This window comes from Mastigoproctus giganteus, chromosome 10 (genome assembly GCF_048544385.1).
Source record: "Mastigoproctus giganteus isolate SK-2022 chromosome 10, ASM4854438v1, whole genome shotgun sequence".
NCBI classification, from domain to species: Eukaryota; Metazoa; Arthropoda; class Arachnida; order Uropygi; family Thelyphonidae; genus Mastigoproctus; species Mastigoproctus giganteus.
In genome coordinates, this window is record NC_143584.1 from 135,668,617 (window position 1) to 135,693,927 (window position 25,311).

The following is a 25,311-nucleotide window of genomic DNA, read 5'->3' on the forward strand; positions in this document are numbered from 1 at the left end:
ACATACCTCTATAGCACACTCCAAATGCTAAAACCTATCTAACCACTATGGCTGAGCAGATGCAGTGCTCCACAGTGACTGTTCCTGAATACAAATCCCAGTGAACATCTCTGGGATTACATGGATTGACATATCTAATGTTTGGATTCTCTACTACAGACCTATGTCCCATACAACAGACATCCTGCAGCATTCAGAGACCTTACAGGGTCCATGCCTTGCTGGGTGGCAAGAGGAGGACATACCCACTATTAGGTAGGTGGTATAATGTTTTGACTGGATGGTGTGTGTGTGTCCGTCCAATGCCCCTAAAAACATATTAGGTACAAGGGCAGGTCAATAAGTAATGCACAATTATTCACACACACACACACACACGCATGCACGCACGCACACGCACACACACACAAGGAAGGAATTTATTTATGCACACTTGTTGTACTACCAATTACTCATTAATGTACCTAATATCATTTTTTTGGTCTTTTCACATCTGAAGTATGGATGGACAAAGTAACAGCTGTTTCTGGCACTGATGTGTGACAGAGTTCCTGTTCAAATTGGGTAATCAGTCAGCCATATCTATTCACTGAAAACTCCTGGCAGTCTACAGGAACCAGACAATTGATTGAAATAATGTTCAGAGGTGCTCCAATAGTTTCGGGAAGGTGATTTTGACGTAAGGACAAACCAAGAGCTGAAACACCAACGTCTATCACAAACAGTGAAAAATGAAGAGCTCACTGACCAACTCATTCAAAATGACAGGTGTATAACCACCAGACAAGCCATGGATGATAAGAAAATGTCACAGAGAAGTGTTTTGACTATCATCAATAGATGGAAAATATGTTCTGTATATTGATGATGGATGGAACAGATTTTACAGATTTTAAACAGAGAAAAATCTGTTCTCGGTGGGTGCCTAAGCTGCTCACATGAGAGATGATGGCTGAGAGGAAAGAGATCTGTGAAGATCTTCTGGAGGGGTTTGGTCCTGAGTGCTTTAAAGGGGTCGTCACCTGTGATGAAACATTGCTTCTCCATTACGACCCACAAACCAAACTACAATTCACGAAATGGGCACACCTGACATCATCTGTAGACAAAAAAGCCAAAACTTTCCAAATTATTGACAAAACTTATGGCCACCTTCTTCAGGGATCAAAATGGCATCATTTTTATCGATTTCTTGGAAAGTGAAACAACCATCAACAAAGAAAGATACTGCTTGTCCCTGGAAAAGCTTAATCAAGTTCTGAAAAGCAAAAGGGCCTGAACTGAATTTCCAGGACATCAAGTTCATAAGGATAAGCACAAATGACACTTAAAGATTACCTTAGGGTGGAGCATCTACTCTACAGCCCCCCTAATTTCTGACATTTAACACTGGTGTAAATGTCAGCCTCCTGATTTTTACCAAAGTGCATTATTCACTGAATGGAAACAATGCTGTAGAAAATGCAGAGTGTGATGATTCTTACATCAAGTGATATTTTCATAAAGTTGAAAGATTGTATTTTAGTATGTGAAGTATGGTTACAATATCTCAGATAATCAAGTTGTTACAGCTTATAGTGCATTACTTATTGACCTGCTCTTATACGTAAAAATTTGAAATCAACTTAGAAACTAAATCATAAAAGTAATTAATCAGATTTCTGGCATTGGTGCTTTCCAGATAATTACATTATATTTTTATTTCTATGTGCTGCAGTCAAAACGTTGTTCATAATCAATCATTTGATGGTTCTTGTATGTCATATCCAAAAATTTCATAAAAATCTATTAAATCAAAGCACCATGAATAGTCAATCTAGTGGAACAAACTTATCTGCAAAAAGAACCAAACTGCCAAATTTCCTTTCCTAATTCATTTCACATATATACTTAGTCTCAATTTGCAATCTTTGATGTCTTCTTCCACCTTCCTCCTTTTTCCTGACAGAATCTTAGTTATTGGATGCCTCATCCACCTTATTTGTACAAATTATTTGATCTATAATTCCTTTTGCTTTAAAGGCAGTACTTGTGCATATGTGCATTCTGATATTCCTTGCCACAGACTTTGTAACCTGGAATCTTCGATTTCAGATCACTTCTGGCTTAAAATCTCTTTACCTAATTCTGTCAAATTTATCTGGTGTCTCTACCTGTACAAATTACTCAGAACTTTCTTCTTAAATTATACTTTCTCCAATCTAACTTTCATGATAGTGAAATAATTTTCCTTAGTGATTTTACTATTCTCAACTCCAGCTTACTTCAAATGTCTATTTGCATGGACAGCTGGTAGATGCAGAAGCTTTTTCTGTTACCAATCACGTTACTTGTTCGTTTACCTAATAGGATACCAGACCATTCCCATCCACATGCACACACTTGATCTTTTCCTCATTAAAGTGCCTTCTAGGTTAATGTTGGTTGTCCTCTAGGTATCTCAGGTCACAACTTGGTGATGATTTCTTCTCCAATGCAGTTTCTTTCCCATGGTCATTCCTACCCATGTATCATTTTATACTACAAGAGTATTAAAAAAAACAATTTGCATGTTGTAATGCATTTAGGCAATTTTAAAATTAAATAACATTATGTATGATCACCTTCTAATTTACCACTATAATTAAAATAGCGGTGGAAAAATTGTGAATATCTTAATTTTGTCCCCAGTTACACTTAATATTTATTCTGCTAACCTATCTAACAATTTCCATGTTTTTTCCCATTTATAATATATGTTAACTCAGTGTGTAAAACTGGTGGTCTATGGGCCATGTGCAGGTCTTAAGCATTTTCTGAGCAGCCAAAGTGCTGTCAGGTTCATAGTGTTTTTAATATGCATGAAAATAGCAACAAATGTTTGTACTTAAAAGGATCCATTAAATTTTATAAAATAAAAGCAAGCTTTTACAGCATCAGTCAAAAAAAGAAAGGGGGAAAAAAAAAAAAAAAAAACTTCCCATTTGTTCCAAATGTTTGTCTAGTTCTGCCTTGAATTTATTTAAGCTATCAACTTCTACAGTGACAGAAGTTTGTTCCAGCAATCAACTACCCACTGGCCAAAGGAAAATTTCCGCACATCTATTCGACAACTGTCTTTCCTTAATTTTAGTTTATGTCCCCTGAGGTTTGTAATCTGAGCAAGAGGAAGAATCCCATCAGCACTGAGTCTGCTCAATCCATTCAAGGCCTTATACTCCTTGATCAGATTGCCTCGAAGGTGCCTAGTCTCCAGATGCTGCAATTTGCAGAACTTAAGCCTTTCTTCGTAAGAGCACTCCGTTGTTCCCCTCAACAAATATGTGCTCATCTGCATGAGTTCTGCCTTGAATTTATTTAAGCTATCAACTTCAACAGTGACAGAAGTTTGTTCCAGCAATCAACTACCCACTGGCCAAAGGAAAATTTCCGCACATCTATTCGACAACTGTCTTTCCTTAATTTTAGTTTATGCCCCCTGAGGTTTGTAATCTGAGCAAGAGGAAGAATCCCATCAGCACTGAGTCTGCTCAATCCATTCAAGGCCTTATACTCCTTGATCAGATTGCCTCGAAGGTGCCTAGTCTCCAGATGCTGCAATTTGCAGAACTTAAGCCTTTCTTCGTAAGAGCACTCCGTTGTTCCCCTCAACAAATATGTGCTCATCCATCAGCATACAGAGCTGGAACTTTGATTCATTAAACCAGGTGACTTTTCCAGTCATTCAATGTCCAGGAATGGTGCTCCCGTGCCCACCGCAGGCAGAGATGTCAATGATGGTCTGTCAACATGGGCATGTAAACAGGTTGCCTAGTCGTGGACCTTCTGCAAATGTGTCCTATAGTGTGCTTAGAAATGTTTCTCTGTGCACCCTGGTTGCAGCCTGTCATTAATTGAGGGACCATGAGTTATCTGTTGTTCCAGACAGTATGTGCCAACAACAGTTCACCTCAACTGTCAATGAGTGGCGGTCTCCCTGTCCTGGCACAATGGGTAGTCGTGTCCCTCTTTGGACCATTCCCACCCCACCTTTGCTATGGCTGCCCTCGAACAACCAACAATGCCTGTGGTTAGTTGTCTGACGGCCCAACATCATATTAGGTAGGTGGTCATAATATTTTGGCTCATCGGTGTATGCATGTATATTTTATGTGCTACAAGAGTAAATACTGCTATATATTTTTATATTACAGGTAATTACTAACTATCATCAACATATAAAAACAGTGAAAGGTGTTGTAATGCACTTACTTGATTAATGAATGAGTTTTCTGCACTGTAATAATCATCTTTGTTTCCACGAAATTTAAGATGGTGGAAAAGAACTGTATTAATGCAAATTAATATTGCCTTACATTCTTCGGGTGTCCATAAGGATTGCTCTAATGGCTCATCTAAATAAGAGAGTGAAAAGTCAAACTATTGTTTTGCTTAAAAAAAATATGAAACTAAAAGGAAAAGCTTAGAGTTAATGTTCATAAAAAAAAAAAATAAAAAAAATAAAAAAATCGAGTCTGAATATGCAGTAAAACAAAATGTTTTTATACTTTGTGTGCCTGATAAATATTTAGTGCTTTGGCCTACTAATTCTAAGGTTACCGACCTAAAGTAGTGTTGATGTGCAAACTTATTTAAGTCTGAGCTATTTAAAGTATGTAGAAATCCATCATCTATATCTTCCAAGGTATATTCCAAATTAAAGGATTCATGACTGTCTCAGAAAAAAATACAGGTAGACATGGTCTTAACTCAAAAAATTTCAATAGGAAAAAAAGAGGGCTGGAAGAGTTTTAGTCGAAATTCAGAGTTTGGGGTGAGTGAATTTAGTGCTCTATTTTCAGAATGACAAGCACTTGAGGAATAAATTGTGATACTACTTCAGTTATAAAATTAGAAATACTGTTATCAGCAATATAGCTATCAGATTACAACTATTGTACAGGTAACCCTCATATAACATGGTAGTTAGGTTCCTATAAAATCTTGTGTAGTGCGAAACTGTTATACGGGACTAAGAACCAGCACAAAAAGGGGGTTATGCTCCAAGAACTAAGAAAAATACACCATTTTAGATCGTGTATCTTCACGAAATCTAGTTTTGTTTACAAAGATCTATCAAGCTTTTGCTTAATAGATCTTTGTAAATTTCATCATATGGAACCAAGCATTTTTGAAGCTCCCTTTTAAACTTTGGGATCCTTTCAGTCGAAGAATCTGAATTCGAAAAAATAAGATTGTAATATGCCATTTCCACCAACAAATCTGCTTCACCAGCCTCTTTTTCTACCAATAATTCTTGAATGTCTTCAGTAATCATATCTTTATTATTATTATTATTATTATATATATATATATTTTTTAGGAGCATCGGCGACTAAGGCTATTCTACTCTGTGTGTTCAAATTAAGTCTGTTCTGAGGTTGATTTTCTACTTTTCTGGATGGAAAACCCCATTTTCTGGGAGAAAAAACCATGCTGTCCTCACCTGAGACCAACTAACTCAGCCATGTTGTTAAAAATCCCCATAAAAATTCTTCCTGTCATTGACAGGATTTGAAATCAGGTCTTTTCCACCCGGTATGGGGATGACGGCAATTCTACCAACTGTGCTACCCATGAAGGCTTCAGTAGCCATATCATCAAAACCTTCCCCCCTCTACCGACTTAGCAAGTTCTACTATTGCACCAATTTCGTTTTCTGCCAGTTCGACCATGAACTGACTCTGGCAATACATTTTTCCAACATGCATTTAATGTTGATGGTTTTACTTCCTTGAGTGATAAAGCTACAATCCTGATACAGTCCACAACAGAAAAATGTTTCCATGTATCCATCACTTCAATTTTCCATCAATTCAATTTCGAATCAATTTTTGCCAAAATCCATTGTAACGATTTTCTGATGTAATGAGTTTCAAAGGTAGATATAACTCCTTGATCTAATTAAAGAAGTTGTATTAGGTGGTAGGAACATTACTTCAACGTTTGGATGGCCTGGCATGTTATCCAATAGTGATAAAATTTTTAAATATAGATTTTTCCACAAGTTCAACACCACAGAACCTAACACGGGGATTTCCCAACGAAGTAAAATATGGGACTTCCCAATTTTTTTTTCATAACAATTAGCGAACCAAAAGCGGGGATTCACAAAAAAAGAAAAAGGAAATGTTGAAAAATTACATCCAACATAATGGCAGAGTTTCCCCTGCACAAAAGCTCAAAAATACCGTGTTATGTGATTTTTCCACAATTCTCTAACCATGTTAGAGTGAAACTGTGTTATATAAGTACCTCATTGTGCAAGGATTGTTGCACTTAATCAATTGTGTTAGAGCGAAACGGTGTTTTTGAAGTATCATGTTATACGGCAGTTACCTGTACTTCTATTGCAGAGGCCAATAAACTAAAGCAGAAAGAATTCATGGAAGGCTAAGTAAGATAACAAAAAAGAAATATGGAATCTGTAAGAGGTGTTGTGTTTAATATAATAATTCCCTTGTTCCACTTGCTCATTACTTTACTTTAATTTCAAATTTTCCACAATATATCATTATGCAAAACAGGAGGGGGAAGGGCACATTATTTCTCATGTCTTGTTTCTTAATGGTTAAAAACACACACACCAAATCTGTTTAAGGCTCTTGCTATTTACATTGGTATTAATGATATTTCTATACTCTTAACAGTCAATTACTGTCCCATTTCTTGTATAAATATTGATTTGGTTGAAGGTCTCTACACTGGGCTGACCCTTCTGATCACATACTGCATATCAGTGATTTTAACTGGCAGAAATACCCCTTCTGATATCTCACTTTGCTGAACAGTTATCTGTCATGCAACAACAGGTCTTCTCCATCACCACAAGGTTTAATGCCTGACTAGACTGAGTTTTTCTAGTGTCACCATATACACCTCTTCTCATAACTTTTGTTTTTTCTGTTGTTAGTTCCACCAGCTGTGATGAACTTTTGACAGCAAAAGGAAACAAGGTAGTTATACCAACAAAGTCATTAAACAATGATCCAGTCAATTTTCTTCAGGTTTACCTGCTTCTGATCAACTTTTCTTCATATAAAAAATTACTATAAGAAAAATCCACTACCTTTCTCCTTTTCCCCATTTAAAGCATAGTACAATACTCATAGTTATTAAAGAGAAACAGAAAGCACACAAGCTCTATAAAGATAATTTCTCTGAAGACAGATGCACATTCAGATCCCCTTCCTGACTACTCAAGTTCTAGATCCCAATGGCATCCTGAATTTTGTGTAACAATGTCTTCATGCTAACATTTTGGTCTCTGTCCAATTGGTTCTTAATTCAAGCTGTGACAAACAAAAGTTGAAACTGTACATTATTGTTTCTATTCCTAACCCCACCCTATGTCCCAACCCTCAACAACACAGTGGATTTTTGGCATATCTCTATTTGTTAACTATTCTTGAAAATCGAAGATAAGATTCAGTTACAACAACTATCAGCATTCTTACTTTTATCATTAGGTCAGCCTCCATTCATTGTGGGTTATCCTCCAGTTCGCTGAAACTTGCCTTGTAACCTGGTGATAGCCACCTTCAGTGTCTGGCAAACAAAACAATCGACTGAAAATGCTACACCCTTCATATGGTGATAATTAAGACTCTGCTGTTCCTTTTACAGCACTACTTTTTTGCCACATGTCCAGTCCTTTAACTTCTTAAAAAGCTTGTGGGTATCCATTCTGTACCCAATCTTCAGTAAAACTTGCAACATCTATGTTTACGTAGATGTTGGAAATTTTTTTGCATGGGCTGTTTAATTTTGTTGCAGGGATATCTACCATGTTTCTGAGTTTTCCGGCAATTCAATATACAGATTATTATATTATAATAACCTGTTTGTATTGCCTCTTAATGCTCCTAAAACAAAACATTCTATCTGCATAATCTACAAATACCTAAAAGTCAGTATACTGATTGCTCCTGTTTGACTGAATCAAGTTTTTAGGTATTCACAGATTGCAAGCTTAATACATTGCTCAAAATTAAGAGTATATGTATGTATTTTGAAAGCTTTATAATTAAATAAATGTGATTCTGCACTAGTTGATAACTGAAGAATCATCATTAAGTATATACACATATCTTATCCATTTTTCTATATACTTTCTTCATCTGGGCATTTGTTACTAGGAATATTATTCATCCTATCACCTCTGTTTAATATTTGTTCTCTACTGGTTTTATATAAACATTTATCCTCCGGTTCATTCCTACCAGTCTCTTTATTTCCAGCTCAAAGTAATGCTGTTTTACTCAATTGGAAAATTCTCCCTGAATACACATGATCTACATTTGCTCTACAACCTAATCTTATCAGATCAAAGAAGATGGACTCTTTTTAAGTCAACTAAGCTGATCTAATGTAATCAGTATAAACAATCATCATTCAAGCAATCAGTAATCAATATAAATTATACCACAACCTTTGTCTTTGTAATTTTATTTATAAGAACAATGTGATCAAAGCAATTTTTATTTATTTTTTGAACTACTTCTATATTTGCATAATTATTAATATTGCATTAGTTTCATGATTTGTTGTTAACCTTGCTGCATTTCCAAGCTAACTTAATTATAAATCCCTCGTTTTAACCTTTCCCAGAGTATTGCTCTTACTGCTATTTCAGGCAATAAAGGAATTCATGCATACATATATATTAGTGTTTCAAAATTGCACAGAACAAATACAGGAACATGTTCTTCAGCTAAAAATAATTAAGAAAAAAAAAAAAAATGTTCTATACATACAAATCATAAATTACAAAACTGCATAACATGACATGTTTAAATTTGTTATAAAAATGTGACTTTGTAAAATGCCCTTTCATCATCATCAGCTATTTTCAATCCACTGCAGGATGAAGGCCTCTACAGCAACTTTCCAGTTCCTTCTGTTTTGTGCAATGGCCATCCATTGCACAAAAGTATGTGACTATATTTCCTGAATGCTATCCATCCAAAATTTATTCTTCTCTTGACTTCCAGCCCACATTTACCCACAAACTCATGAATTTCATCTATCCATCTCCGCCACTGTCTTCCAGGTTTTCTTCTAGCTCCTCTTGGGTACCATTCTGTTATTTTCTTAGTCCATCTGTCATCATGTCTTCGAGCTATGTGTCCTGCCCAAGACCATTTTAGTTCTTTAGTTTTGATAAGAATGTCCTTTACTTGAGTTTGCTGCCTAATCCATGTGTTTCTCTTCTTATCTAATAGTCTGATTCCCAATATAATTCGTTCCATTCTTCGCTGTGTAGTTCTCAGCTTCTCTTCCATTCTTTTGGTGAGTGCCCAAGTTTCACTTCCATAAGTCATGGTGGGGAGTATACATTGATTCATTATTTTACGTTTCAGACAAACTGGGATATTGCTCTTCAGTATGTGACTATATTTCCTGAATGCTATCCATACAAAATTTATTCTTCTCTTGACTTCCAGCCATTTATCATTATAACATAATAACTTGTCCCAGATAAGTATATGACTCCACCTTTTCAATCATTATTTCCCTTTCCGTGGCATACTTGTTCATCATTACTTTTGTTTTTAGCCATATTCATCTTCAGTCCAAAATCCTTACTAACTGTGCATAACTGATTAAGCTTTTCCTCTAATTCTTTGGGATCGTGGCTTATGACCACAATGTCATCTGAAAATGTAAATGGTTTAGGTACTCTCCATTCACATTGACTCCTTTCTGCGACCAGTCTAATCTTCTGAAAGCTTCCTCAAGTGCAGCAGTAAACAGCTTTGGAGATATTGTGTCTCCTTGTCGAACTCCTTTCTTGATTTTAAATTTGCTACTGCCTTTGTCTAGCCTAATAAAGGAGGTAGTGTTCTCATATATTTTCTTCAAAACCATAATATATGAGGTATCTATGCCTTGTCTTTCCAGTGCCCGAAACATTGCCTTATGCTGTATGGAGTCAAATGCCTTTTCATAATCCACAAATGCCAGACATAATGGTGTTTCATATTCATTTGCTTTCTCCATTAGCTGTGATATTACGTGAAGGTGATCCATAGTTGAGAATCCTGTCCTAAAGCCAGCTTGCTCTTTCGGTTGATTCTCATCAAGTATTCTTTCTAATCTGTTAGTAATGATCCTTGTGAACAACTTGTAGATGTGGGATAACAAGCTAATTGGTCTATAATTTCCAATTTCTGATTTATCTCCTTTCTTATGCAGCAAAACTATGATTGCATTATTCCACTGCTTAAGCATCACACCTTTTCTAATCCATTTTGTGAAGAGCCTTGCCAGTTTTTGTGTTATGTCTCTTCCTCCCAATTTTAACAACTCTAGAGTAACTTCATCTTCCCCCGGGGCTTTCTGATTCCTCATTTTCTTCAACACCTGTTCTACCTCATCAGGAAGAATATTGGGTATGTTGTATGTGTGACCCATCTTCCCTACTGCTGGCATCATTCCCTCACTCCTTGTATAATTCTCTATACTAGTCTTCTGCTATTTGAATTATGGCTTCTCTGCTATTTATAAGTACACCATTGCTATTCTTCAGTTTCAGTATCATTTGTCTTTCTGTATTACTGCTCATGGCTGCTGATTTAAGTCCTTTGTTTTCCCTTAATGCTTGTTCTACTTTTCTTGTGTTAAATCTTCTTATATCCTCTCTGAGCCTCTTTCTAATGGCTTTGCATAACTCAGTATATTCAATTTTCTCCTTGTCAGTGTCTATCTTGCTCTTCATTTGTCACCTTCGGTTCATCACAACAAGTGTTTCTTGACTAATTTTTTCTTCTTTGGATTTCTTTTTCCCTACTGGTTTCTTGGGCTTTATCACTTTCAGAAAGTTGTAATATTCCTTGTTGATATCTTGGTTCTGAGCAGTCTACAGAAGCTCAGACTTGTTCTTAAGTTCCAGTACATACTGCTCTTTCTCCTCTTCTGTTATCTCAAAGACTTTCGTATTAGTTACTTGAGTCAGTTTTTTTCTTTCCTTTCCTACATCTATATCAAGTGGCCATCTTACCATTCTGTGATCATTTCCAACATTTACCTTATTCAGGACGATAACATCATTCACGATATATCTTCTGTTAGTGAGGATGAAGTAGATTTCATTAGTTGTTAATCCATTTGGACTCTTCCATGTCCACTTTCTGTTCACCCTTTTCTTGAAAAAAGTGTTCATTACTGACAATCCTTGAGATGCTGCAAATTCCACAAGTCTTTCACCTCTTTCATTTCTTTCACCAATTCCAAAATTTCCTATAGTTGCCCTTTCTGTGCTGTTTTGTCTTTTTCCAACCTTAGCATTGAAGTCCCCCATAATAATAGTGTAATGGGTTTTCTGCTCATCTAGAAGACTCTCAATTTCGGTATAGATTTCTTCAACCTCTTCATCATCACGGCTCGATGTTGGTGCATAAATCATTATAAATGCACTTTAGAATACAAAAACACTAGTACCAATGTGAACAGTTTGTTCTACTGTATGAATCATACCAATTACTCAGCTGTGAGTAACCAGTATGGTGGAGTACACACCAGCTGTGTCATGTCTGTTATTTGAGTTACAGGTTCCACAATGACTCTTTTGTTGTTTATGGTACAGGAATTATTAAAATGATATTGTGGAAGATGCTACAAATCTGTTTGTTTTCTGAGTACTGATATGATTTTAATTTATAGTGAGGCTCACAAGAATTTCACTGCCACTGTTTGCAGACATGCTGAAAAATTTCCAACTTGATGAGTATCAAATCATAAAACATTTGCTAATGTTTTATAATGTGGAGAAATAACTTAGAGTAGCTGTTGTTATTTGGTTTTTAGGAGCATTAGCAACTAAGGCCATATTGCTCCGGGGATATGCAGTGGTCATCCTCCATATTTGGTGGTCACTGGCTCAAACCCTGGTCTAATCGAGAAGCATGTGCTATGCACTACTGCTCCTGCCCACGGAGATGCTCTTAGAGTAGCGTTTCTTAACCTTTTCATTGCTGCGGTAGACTTTTAAAGGTGCTAAAAATTTTGCAGCACACTACAATCACTACTATATTCATAGATCCATAAATGGGAAGTTGTTTCTGTTGGGTATATTTAATATTACACTTATTATTTGCATAGTATAGGTGAACAAATATAGTACTAGGAATCAAAATGTGACATCACATTGACCACCTGAAGGCACTCAGATTGGCACAGAGTAAATAAATGAATTTTTTGTTTTAATTAATTTTTATTATAAAACTTGGGTTTATTAATTTGCATTTTTTGCGGCACACAGGTTGGGGAAACACTGACTTAGAGAAACAGGTAAGCTGAATACTTCTGTAAATACTTCATGATGTTCAAGTATCTCCTACCACAAGTATCAGAAAGTGTGAGGTCATATAAATGTTTCACATGTAAATGCATGGAGGACATTACATGAACAGCAATTGTATAATTTCACAATACATCTATAGAAGAAATTTTACCACAAAATACGAATAAACTTTGACCAGTGACTAATTTTGCAACGTACAAGTGATCCTCAATTCCTGGTTCTGGTTACAGACAAATCATGTTTTACAAGAAATAGCATTCTGAACTCTCAAAACACTCATACATGGGCTGATAAAAACTCAAAACGACCTTCAGTACTCATCATGAAAATACTTGATTCCTTGAACATTTGGTGTGGTGTTTCTAGGGACAACTGTACTGATCCTTATTTTTTTTTTTTTTACCAGCAAGGCTTTTGGGGAATAGCACACCTGCATTTTCTGCAGAATAATTTATGGGAACTATTGGAAAAAAGATATACTCCTTGAAAATCAACAGAGGATGTGGTTAATGCATGTGGTGCACTAGCCCACTTTTCCCATAATGTTCCTGATTTTATAAATAACAAGAAAGAAAACCAGTGGATACGTCAGAATGGCCCTTAACACTGGGCACCAAGATTAGCCAATCTCATATCATTCAATTACTTTGTGGAGTCATATGAAATCCATAGTTTATTCTATGTGTATTGCTGTGCAAGACAAAGTAATAAAATTGCACAATAAAATAAACTGAGTTTCACTATCAATGAATCCAATCATATCACAGTGTACATTTAACTGATACCAGAAAATATGCTTTCTTGGGAAGCTTTGGCCAAGTTTCTTGGAGACATTTAATTTACAACTGCAACTATCACAGCTAACCTCCCCACCCTAAATAAAGGCTTAAAATATAATGTTCTTGAAAATTTAAACTAGCAAGTAATATGCTATAATTATGGTAGTCACAATGCTGCCTTGCCACTAATGTTTTATAACTTTACAACCAGCAGAGCTGCATGGTATTAGGTTTCAAAAATCGGACGAGGGTTATGCCCTTATACACCTCAATCAGATCACCTTGCAGGTGCCTCACTCCAGACTGCAATTTGCAGAACTTAAGCCTTTCTTGGTAACAGCAACCCTTTGTTCCACTCACTAATCTTGTTGTATTCGTTCCAGCAACTCTACATCTTAACTAAAATATGGCCTCCAGACCTGTATGCAGTACTCAAGGTGTGGCCTGACCATTGCCTTATATATAAGGGGATAATCACGTCCTTATCCCTGCTAGCAAAATTCCCATATTGCAAATTCCCATCTGCACTGCTCAGAAAACTTCGTATCTGACCGCACAATTACCCCGAGGCATTTTTCATTCTGCACTACCCTGAGTGTAGTACCACACAGTTGCTATGTTATACTGGGGTTACTGCTACCCATACGCAGCACTTTGCATTTGTCAATGTTAACTTCAGTTACCATCTCTCAGCCCATCTGCTCAATTTCTCTAGACCCTGTTGCAGTGGCATACTGTCATTAACAACCCTGCCAACCTTCGTATCATCTGCAAACTTGAACATTAAGCCTGATATACCTTTATCAATATCACTGATAAATATACAAAACAACAGTGGACCCAACACCGAACCCTGTGGGACTCCACTAATAACATTAGCCCACGAAGAGCAGTGTCCACTGAATACGACTCTATCTTCTCCCACTCAACCATCCTTTTATCCATAGCAGCAACTTGCCCTTAATGCCATACTGCTCCAACTTGTACAGTAGTCTTCCATGTGCACCAGTATCAAAAGCTTTCCTAAAATCCAAGTATATGATATCAAAATTATTTTTTTGCATCCACTTCCTTTGTGCCAACATCGTAGTTTTGTTTGTTTGTTTTTTGTTTTTTAGGAGCATTAGCAACTAAAACCATATTGCTCCGGGATATGCGGTGGTCATTCCCTGACCTTTCCGCATCCTCCGTATTTGGTGGTGACGGGCTCGAACCCCGGTCTAATCAAGAAGCGTGTGCTACGCACTGCTGCTCCTTCCCACCTGGCTACGGAGGCGCCTGACAACTTCGTAGTACTGAATAAAATTGGTCAGACAAGGTTTTCCCTTAACAAACCCATGCTGTGTCCGAACTATAACTGCAGTCTTGTTTAGATGATCCTGCAGCGCTTCTTTAACCAGTGACTCCATTAATTTCCCAGGAACAAAAATTAAACTAAGAGGCCTGCAATTACTTGTGTCACCTTTCGATCCCCCTTTGTCAATTGGGGATACATTTGCATATCCCCTGTCCGTGGAGACCTCCCGAGTCCAAGGATGCCCTCATAATCATGGCTAAGGGCCAGCTTAATTCCTTTGCTGCCTTCTTTAATATAACTCGATAGATCCCATCCATCCCAAGTACCTTTCTTATGTTCAACTTCAACGATTTCTCCTCCACTTTGCTTCCAGCTATTATAAAATCTTTTAGCTCCTTGTTACAGTTTGATAAACTTCTGGCATTCTCCTCCCTTAATAACTCCTCATGTGTGAATGCAAATGCAAAATACTCATTCAGTTTGTCAGCTACCCCAGCAGAATCATCAACAATCAAACCATCGATATCAAGTGGATCAATCTGATTCATCCCCTTCCTTCTAGAGTTTACATAAGAAGAAGAATTTAGAAGTCTCTACTGTTTTTCTTTGCATCTTTTGCCAAAGATTTCTCATTATATACCTTTGCTTGCCTAACCTCTTTTGTGACTTGATTATAGGCTATCTTATGTCTACCACAGGCATCTGTATCTCTTGATAATTTATATGCATCCCATGCATTTTTCTTCTCTGCCACGAGTCTCATTAGTTCATCTGACATCCATTTAGGCCTAAACCTTGAACAGTATTTCTTAGTTGGCATGAAAAGCCTAGTAGCTTCCAAGATTAATTCCTTGAATGCTTCCAATTTAGAATCTGCTGTTGGTAACATCATCAGTTGGTCCCATACAGAATTTAAAAACTGTCTGAGACCACTGTAGTCACCTTTACGAAAGAAAAAAACCCTTTCCTTTACACCTGATGATAGTTATATCTTTGAGTAAATCCCACATGAGTACAGCAGAGCCCCGTTATAACGCAGTTCGCTTTACGCCGATTCGCTATAATGCTGTCACAGATCACTATAACGCTCTTTTACAGATTGCATCTTTGGCATATTTAACGAAATCGTTTCATTTGATGGAGTCGATAGCTTGAAAATGAATACCAACACAGCATTAAAACATTTCCCATGCCGACTTTAGAAATTTTCCCACGCTCAGTGAAATTTTTTCGCACGCTAAATTAATTGCAGTACAGTGACTTGTTATGTAGTTCTGAGATCAACATTTTAAAAAATTATCAAGTATATTGCTTGTAATACATATTTGCGTTATATGCATTTATCCGAAGTCTAGTCATCACTCAGTACAGTATTAGACACCATGCGTAACGGACAGTTTACTTGAACATTGTATCGTAATTAATGCAACCAACGCAGCTACATTTTCGAAGAGTTAATAATGGCCGTTAAGAATGAAAAAAAGCAACAATGTCTGGGCGCAGTACAAAGACAATAAATGTAAGAAAAAGACTGAATTTGAAAATGAAATTAAACGTTCTGAAGCGATCGATTCCAGTCAACGACAAGCAGATGTGTGCCATAATTTAGGACTTGCAAGTTTAACTGTAAGAACAATTATAAAAAAATAAAGAATTAATTTCAGCAGCGGGAAAGATAGCTGTTCCACTACAAGCAACTAGGGCTAGGCCGACTATTAGGATTGAAATGGAAAGACTTTAACTAATTTTATTGAAGATAATATCCAATGCAGAATTCAGTTAAGTTAAATATTATAAAAGAGAGAGAGAGATTAGCCAATATAATGATCTGAAGAAAACTCACCTAAAAAAAAAAAAAAAAAAAAAAAAAAATGTGGAACCATTTAAAACTGGTAAGGGCTGGTTGAATAGATTTAAAATCCAGGGAGAAACCGCAAGTGCAAGAGCCGAACGAAACTTTCAAAATTATTGTTAAAATTATTGAAGAGGGGTATTATGTGTTATACTTCTCAACAAGTTTTTAACATAAATGAAGCAGGACTTTTGTGGAAACAAATGCCTAAAAGAAGTTTCATATTGGAAAAAAAAAACAAAAAAAAAAACATGCCAGGTTTCAAAGTGGGGAAAGATTGGTTGACTTTATTGTTGGGTGGTAACACTGCGGGGGATTTAAAATTAATACCCCTTTTAGTTTATTTGGAAGAGGGCCAAAGTTCAACCCAAAATCGACACATTTTTCATGATTAAATTCATCAATTAAATTAAATTAATTTAGATCAATTAAATTCATGATTTTAATTGGAATTTTAAGTTTAATTTTGATACGTAAGTAGTTACCACATAATTATATACATATGTAATGCAGAATATTATATACGTACAAATATTTGAATATTAAATATTTTGACCGACATTTGTGCATCTTTTCACTACCATTTATTATTGATTAGGAAATATCCTATGGCACCAACCGCAACTTACAAATACATATGTTACCTCATGGGAATGCGGTGCTCGCTTAGTGCGGATTCACTTAGCGCTCTGTTTTTCCGGAATGAATTATCAGCGTTAAGCGGGGGTTACCTGTACACTGTGATCACTGCCACCTAGTGGTTCCTTTATCTGCAGATTCTTAATGCATGAATGATCACTGCTGATGATCAGATCAAGAGCATTACTCCCTCTGGTTGCCTCTCGAACATGCTGCTGCAGAAAACAATCGTCCAATAAATCCAAAATGTCTTGCTAGTGTGCGAATTACCAAACCAAAAGTTCCAGTCTATATATAGGAAGTTAAAATCCCCATTATAAGACAATTTGATTTACTGGCTTGTTATTTCTTTGTACAGTTGTTCATTGTACTCAGAGTTCTTAGGCCTATAACACACTCCTACACTCAATTTTGCTTTCCCAGTGCTTATGTCACATCAACCCGACTCAACACTGCACTGGCAATCCATGTCAACTGGACGCACTTCCTTAGATTTTGTGTTTCTTTACTAATAGCATGACCCCTTCTATCCTGTCTGTACGCATTATACTCCCCAAATTCCAATTCTTCATTTCTCATATCTGTTTAACACCACGTCTCTGATATCCCAACAATATCTACCTTTGATGTCTTGACTAGCAGCTCAAATTCATCAAATTTATTTACTCTACTCCTAGCACTGGTGTAAATGCAGGTATACATGCACCTATTTTTATTCTTATTTACCCTAACAAAGCCCATGTATTTACTTATTCCATGATGACTCCCAGCAGTCCTTGAAATCTCCAGCACCTCAGTTACCAGGCTGCTGCTCATTCCAATAGAAGCAGTGAAAGAATCTCTTACACCTCTGCCTGCAGCTACTGTTAATCTATTTGTCCGTGAATTTCCCCAAGCTAACAGTTTTCCGACCCACCTAACACTGCCTCGATAGCATCAGCAAATATTCTTACAACCTTTCTATTTAAGTGTTATTTACTTATATCATATTCATTTAATACTAAACAACATGGCAGGATTTGTGTATACTGAGCACAAAAATGTCATTTTTGAACTCAGCTATACTGAAGTCACAAAATTATCCAAACCTCAAAACCATTAAAAGATGGTGTAATTAGCGATGGAGAACTAAAAAGTTCAATTCCAGCTAATGTATAAAGTATTACAGAGACAGCTTCCAAGAATATTCTAAACAAAGGTAAAATTGGATACTTTCAAAATGTTCCGTAAACAACTTAACATAGAAACTTTCCTCCATTTGTATTTGACCAGAGGAGGGGGAGGTGGAATCATAGATTGCTCACTTGTGACATTATTATATGGGCTTCTAAGGTTGGATTGCTATAAATAATCCTGCATCATGTGGGTTAGAAAGGCTGAAGAACAAGTCTGCTATTTTTGATGTTTCAAATTACATTTTTGTAATAAAGGCAAATTAGTTTCATTCGTATTGTAGAATCCAACGATACTGAATCATGCTTGAGTTAAATTGTAATGAACAGTACTTCTAATTTTTTCAAGAAACATGAATCAGTAATCCAAGGTATAACTGACACCAGTGTGTATGGAGCCATGTTATTTGAAGGTTGCATTTTACTTACAGACTGATAGTTAGGAACAAAACCACAATAAAAAGGTAAATTAAATTTATGTGTAAAGTTAGTTTTTCAGTGAGCATAGCACTTGGAGGAGTGAAGGGTGGATATTACAGAAAAACACTTGAATTTTCTAACTGTTTTTGTTGTTTATTTGGTTTTTAGGAGCATTAGCAACCAAGGCCATATTGCTCCGGGGATATGTGGTGGTCATTCCCTGACCTTTCCGCATCCTCCGTATTTGGTGATCACGGGCTCGAACCCCGGTCTAATCAAGAAGCGTGTGCTACGCACTGCTGCTCCTGCCCACCTGGCTACGGAGGCGCCTTTCTAACTGTAAATGTTTACCAGATGTATTACTGGAAGAAATTCTGTCCACTCAGGAGTAAATAAGTGCCTCCCAAGGTAATTTTCTGAACAACTCAATTAAAAATTCAAGAACACACTTCTGAATTTCATGAAAACAACCTTCAAAGCTGGCAATATCTTGTATATGATTTCATAAAACTACCAATGAGTTAAATTTATTTATACCTATATCAGTACATTTTCTTTTCTAACGATATAGAACAATTCTTGTTTTGTCAGTGTGATGGAAATGGCTAGGCTTAACGTTCAGTATGTTAAAAAATATCAGGCTTAATTAACCATATGGTGAGTTGATCAATAAAACCTACCTGGTTTATGTAGATCTATTTTTAAGACTGGATGCTTTGGATAACGAATTGATATCTCATCTTTAACAAGCTTGGCAATAGATTCGAGTTCAGAAATAATTTTATCCCCATTAATACGAACTGTTGGTTGGCACCACTGAGATAACAATATTGCACCTAAAATAATAAAAGATATCTTGAATTATGGGAGGGAAAAAGACAATAGTCTATATTAATATATCAGACCCTTCTGGAAGTAGTAGCAAACAAGATTAAAAGACAGTTAATTTTAACCTGCTTGCTTAGGAGTGTTTTTTTTGGGGGGGGGGATGACTTCTTCGGATAATTTTAGATCTTGTATATTATGTCTGTACATAAGTGTGTTGTGGGCTGATCTGCATGTGCATACACATATGCAGATCAGCCCACAAATACCACAAAACTGAATAACCTTGGAGGAAGAATGCTACTCTCCGTGTCTGATATTGGCCAACAATATCCTCAGTAAAAGAAATTAAGAATTCTTGTGGTCTCCAACTGGAAGACATTCAAACTCAGACAACTTAAGACTTAAGGTGACTACAGTGGTCTCAGACAGTTTTTAGATTCTGTACAGTGGGATCAACTGATGATGTTACCAACAGCAAATTCTAAGTGGGAAGCATTCAGGGAATTAATAGTGGAAGCTACTAAAAGTTTCATACCTATTAAGAAATATTGTTCAAGGTTTAGGCCTAAATGGTTGTCAAATGAACTAATGAGACTCATGGCAGAGGAGAAAAATGCATGGGATGCATATAAATTATCAGGCAACACAGAAGCCTATGGCAGATATAAGCTAGCCTGTAATCAAGTCAAAAAGGAGGTTAGGCAGGCGAAGGCAGATTACGAGAAATCTTTGGCAAAAGGATGCTAAGAAAAACAGCAAGGATTTCTTTACTTATATAAACTCTAAAAGGAAAGGGATGAATCTGATTGGTCCACTTGATATCAATGGTTCGATTGTTGACGATCCTGCTCAGATAGCAAACAAACTGAATGAGTATTTTGCATCTACATTCACACATGAGGAGTTATGAAGGTTTGAAAATGCCAGAAGGTTATCAAATTGTAGCAGGGTGTTTAATGATTTTGTAATAACTAAGAACAAAGTGGAGGAGAAATTGTTGAAGTTAAACATAAGAAAGGCACCTAGAGTGGATTGAATCTATCCAGTTATATTAAAGGAGGCGGCAAAGGAAGTAAGCAAAGCCTTAGCCATAATTATGAGAGCATCCTTGGTTTCAGGGGAGGTCCCCACGGACTTGAGATGTGCAAATGTATCCCCAATTCACAAAGGGGGATTGAAGGGTGACACGAGTATTTACAGACCAGTTAGTTTAACTTCTGTTCCGGGTAAAATAACGGAGTCACTGGGTAAAGATGCATTGCAGGATCATCTAGACAAGACTGCAGCAATAATTTGGACACAGCATGGGTTTTGTTAAGGGAAAGTCTTGTCTGACAAATTTGATTGGATATTATGATGTGGTTACAAAGGAACTGGATGCAAAAAATAATTTTGATATCATATATTTGGATTTCAGGAAAGCTTTTGACACTGTTGCACATGGAAGACTACTGTACAAATTGGAGCAGAATGGTATTAAGGGTAAGTTGCTACAATGAATAAAAGGATGGTTGAGTGGGAGAAAACAGAGTGTGGTAATCAATGGCTGCTGCTCTTCATGGACTAATGTTATTAGTGGAGTCCCACTGTTGTTTTGTATATTTATCAATGATATTGATGAAGGTATGTCAGGCTTAGTGTCAAAGTTTGCAGATGATACAAAGGTTGGCAGGGTTGTTAATGACAGTAATGGCAGTGTGCTACTGCAACAGGATCTAGAAAATTTGGGCAGATGGGCTGAGAAGTGGAAATTTAACATTGACAAATGCAAAGTACTGCATATGGGTAGAAGTAACCCCAGAGAAATGTACCAACTGTGTGGTACTATACTTAAGGTGGTAGAAAATGAAAAAGACCTAGGAGTAATTGTGCAGTCAGCTGTGAAGTTTTCTGAGCAATGCAGACAGACTGCCAGGGCAGGTCATGGAGTTTTGTGAATGATATACAGGAATTTTGCTAGCAGGGAAAAGGAGGTGATTGTCCCTCTGTATAAGGCAATGGTCAGGCAACGCCTTGAGTACTGCATACAGGTCTGGAGGCCTCATTTTAGGAAGGATGTAGATTTGCTTGAGTGTGTACAGAGAAGGGCAACAAGATTGGTGAGAGGAATGAAGGGATCCTCTTACCAAAAGTTCTGCAAATTGCAGCGGCTGGAGACTAAGCACCTGTGAGGTGATCTGATTGAGATGTATAAGGCCTTGAATAAGTTGAGCACGCTGAATTCTGATGAGATTCTTTCACTTGTTCAGATTAAATAAATTAGGTTAAATAAATTTAAGGAGGAACTGGGCAAACATTTAGAGGGAATTGTTTTGTAAATTTTTTTTTTTTTTGGCTGATGCTGCATAAGCTCATACACTTGCTTTCTTGCATCACGTGCCACTACTACTACTTCAAACACATGACCAATGATGAAATCATTATACTGCCAGGAAGAGCACAGTTTACTTTATTTTGAGTCCATATCTTATATTTATTATAGATTTACAAGATCTGATTCTCCTTTCAACTTTTTCTAGCCAAGGATGAAAAGAAATTTGTAAAACAACACCCAATATACAGAAATAAAGAGGAATTTACCTCAATGCTTTTTTGTAGAATGCTTCACTACAATACTCTCCCAAATTCAATCAGACATAAAATTATCACTCAATGGCTTCCTTCCCTCACAGACATATGAATGGTCCAACGTATCCACGATTGTTAGTCGAGACCTCCCAACCCAACCATCAACACATCAAACCACCACATAACCCAGAGAGTCAGAAGACATCATGTCTAATATTAAAATCAATGAAATGATCGTGGCGTATAAAAGTTAAAATTTAAAATTAGCTAAAATAATTTAACCCAATTTTGAGGGAAGGAAGCCACTGAGTAATAATTTTACGTCTGATTGAATTTGGGAAAGTATTGTAGTGAAGCATTCTACAAAAAAGCATTGAGATAAATTCCTCTTTATTTCTGTATATTAATATAAATGTAAGACTCATTGAGCATTATAGCTCTGTTTCATTTATTCTAATAAAAAAATATTATGCATCTCATGACTCAATGTAGATGCTTACTTTTTTTTCATAGGGCCCATGACTTGTAAAATTACAAAAAAAAAAAAGTTGTCATTAAGAAATATTCTAGTAAATATTTCTCAATGTTTGGCTGGTACATGAAATACTGAAGTAGGTTTGAAATGTTAATTTTCAGCCCTCAGAAAGATTTTTCACAGCTTTTTTCAATGCAGCATGCTCTGAATCTCAGCAATTGATAATGCAAGAATTGAAAGTATCAAATAAGTTGCCAGTAACTTGCAAATATAGTCAAGTCCCCCATTAAGTTAAAAATAATTTTAGTGACAGTGCTAAATCAGGATACACCTTTTTCATCATAGCAGGTTGGCTGTTTTGGCTAATCAATTAACATGGTCATAGTGCACTAAATTTACAGATAGAAGTGTGTGTTTACAGTCCAATTTGTAATTTTTGTGCAGCCTGAAAAATCCCACTCCTTTGGACTGAGATTTGGCTAACTACAGCTCTGATCCAAGAGGTCTTTACAAATTCCTCCAAAAGGATTAGAACCCAGACCTATTCAAACAAGTCAAAACCACTAAACTGTTACAGAGGACCTTTGTGGTATCAGTTAGATTGCCAGCATTAGGTGAGTTATCCCAAGAGTCTTTGTAACACCAATTCCAGGAATAAAATATGTAAGACGAATCATTTCTGAATACAATGGCTTCACTGCATGTATTGTATACAATACGATCTCAAAATATGCAAGGGTTAGCTTCCTAATATACCTGCATAAGTATGAATTTGCAGAAGTTGGGATTCTCCTACAGAAAACTACTGTACCTACACTAAGGTAAAACTTGGGAAACTCCTATAAACCTGTCATGTGTACATAAATTTCATTTGTGTAAATTAAATTCTTCCACTGTTTTACATACTTCCTTTTCATTAATTTTAACAGAATGGTCATGTTGAACTGCTGTGCAATCTCAGAGCTTAACATGCCATTTAATTCCAAAATCGTGATTATTTTTTTTCTTCAAAAGTCTCACTTTCATTGCCACTAATATCGTCACTAATTTTCATCTTAGGACCCATGGTTATGGTAAAATTCATTTTACAAAAATATATATATAAAAAAGCAAATAAATAAAAAAATTATAATAACTTTAAGCAAGTGTATGAAGGAGATGTTCCTGAAGTAAGGGCAATAGGTAAAATGAGTGGGCTGCAAGTTTTTATGATGGCAATGCACAAAGACACCTACACAGATGGGGTAAGTCGATCCTCATAATAAGTGCTCCTTTGTGGAAGGCAGTGTTTAGCTGTGAACAGTAGATGCACAAATCTTTGGGTCTGGGGAGGGGGGAATTCAACCCCTCCAGTGAAATGGTGGGAATGCCTTCACATTTCAATTTATACTTTTCGAATCGTATAATGTCGTGTGGGTTAAGGACACACACCATCTTCATTAACTCAAAAGTACTGAATTTTTACTTGTTCGAACTAAAAGCCAACACCATACACCTGCTACAAAGTTGACCTTCCCTTCTTTCCATTCCTCCTCGACACAATGCTGACTGCCATCATAAAATGGATAAGTTATAATTACAAATCACAAGCATAAGTATTGAATCAGGGAGTCAGCCATTTATGAGTGGGACTGTGTCCTCTGAGTTTGTGTACTTGCAGATCCTAGACTGCCTTTAGACTGTAAAACTGCCATGCCACTAATGAAGAGTTTTGTTATACTTGTCTTCAGTTCCTTTTTCACAATTTTAAAGACATGACAGAATATATACTGGTATTTACAAGATGACTAGGAAGAGGTAATAAAAGGGAAATAACAAAGAAATGGTGGAGGAGTACAGGTACCTTCAAAGTTTGCTGACAGAATATATGAATTTGATGGAAGTGAAGAGAGTAACTGCCATGGAAAAGAAGCATTTAATAGGAGAAGAGAACAGAACAGAAATACTTAGTAGAAATTTAAAGAAAGACTTAAGAAAACAGAAAAACTTTGACTTGTAATGTAATACTGTGCTTCAGAAGTCTGAAAAAAATGATATTCATTCTTTGGGACTTTTTTCAATGCTTGAAAGAAGAAACAATGCACTTTCTGTGGTGGGCGGAAAAGCCGGTTTTGTATTTCTATCTCAGAAACACATTGGACATTGTCAGAGTGATTTCTATGTATACTACATCAGAAAGCATCATGTGAAAAATAAAGGCTAATGGCTTTTGAAGAAGTACTTAAAAGTGATAATAAGGATCATTAATATACAGGGTTTTTCAAAAATGATGGTCAATAATTTAACGGTGAAACGTACAAACTAAAATAAGCAAAAAAGTCCAAGTGAACATCGGGCCACAAATGAACCATTTGAGATAATACACATTTTCTGTTAAGATCCACCACTGACTATGGGAGCACTCTGGGAGGGTAGTCTGTATTGCTGAGACCTTGTACATGCTGGATATGGTAGGGGTACAGTAACTGGCAATGTAAAATTCGCCACACACTGCCACGAATCAGTACAAGCTCTTGCAGAGCAACCCTCCTTGTCAAAATTCCAGGATTTTGTTCTATTCTTTCTAACACCCTTTCCTCAACATCAGGTGTTATGTTTCTGGGTCTACCTGCTCGTACTCCATGTTCTCTAAGGCGTTGTACCCTGATGAATGTGTGCCTGTTGGGCTGCCTTCAGCGGAGAAATTTTTTTTGGTACAAACATGCAGCCTCGAGTGCACTGCCGTTGGCTTGAAGTGCATGTCCACATACTCTTTGTTGCTGTAACCTCTTTCCATGTCAACTATCCTTTGACAAGTACTAGTATGCCTGCTACATCTCAGAGTACTGAGAGAGGGGGGGGCAAGGGAGAGAATGAGCATAACCTAATCTAAACAAACACGTCAGTGGTGGATCCCAACTATAAATGTGCAATATCTCGAAAACGATTCACTTAAGAACCCATGTTTACTAGGTTTTTT

General features: G+C 36.6%; 1 protein-coding gene across 1 annotated transcript in view; it reads right to left on the reverse strand.

Annotated features, from left to right (window-relative positions):
- The window catches only part of LOC150079300 (F-box only protein 21-like), a 157,873-nt gene that overhangs the window by 50,255 nt on the left and 82,307 nt on the right, over positions 1–25,311 (reverse strand). Inside the window, exons 4-5 of the mRNA XM_090383024.1 lie at positions 19,162–19,317; positions 4,231–4,373 (exon numbers count right to left, since the gene is read on the reverse strand). Coding sequence (XP_090239150.1) covers positions 4,231–4,373; positions 19,162–19,317 — 299 coding nt within the window. The remainder of the gene's footprint in view (positions 1–4,230; positions 4,374–19,161; positions 19,318–25,311) is intronic.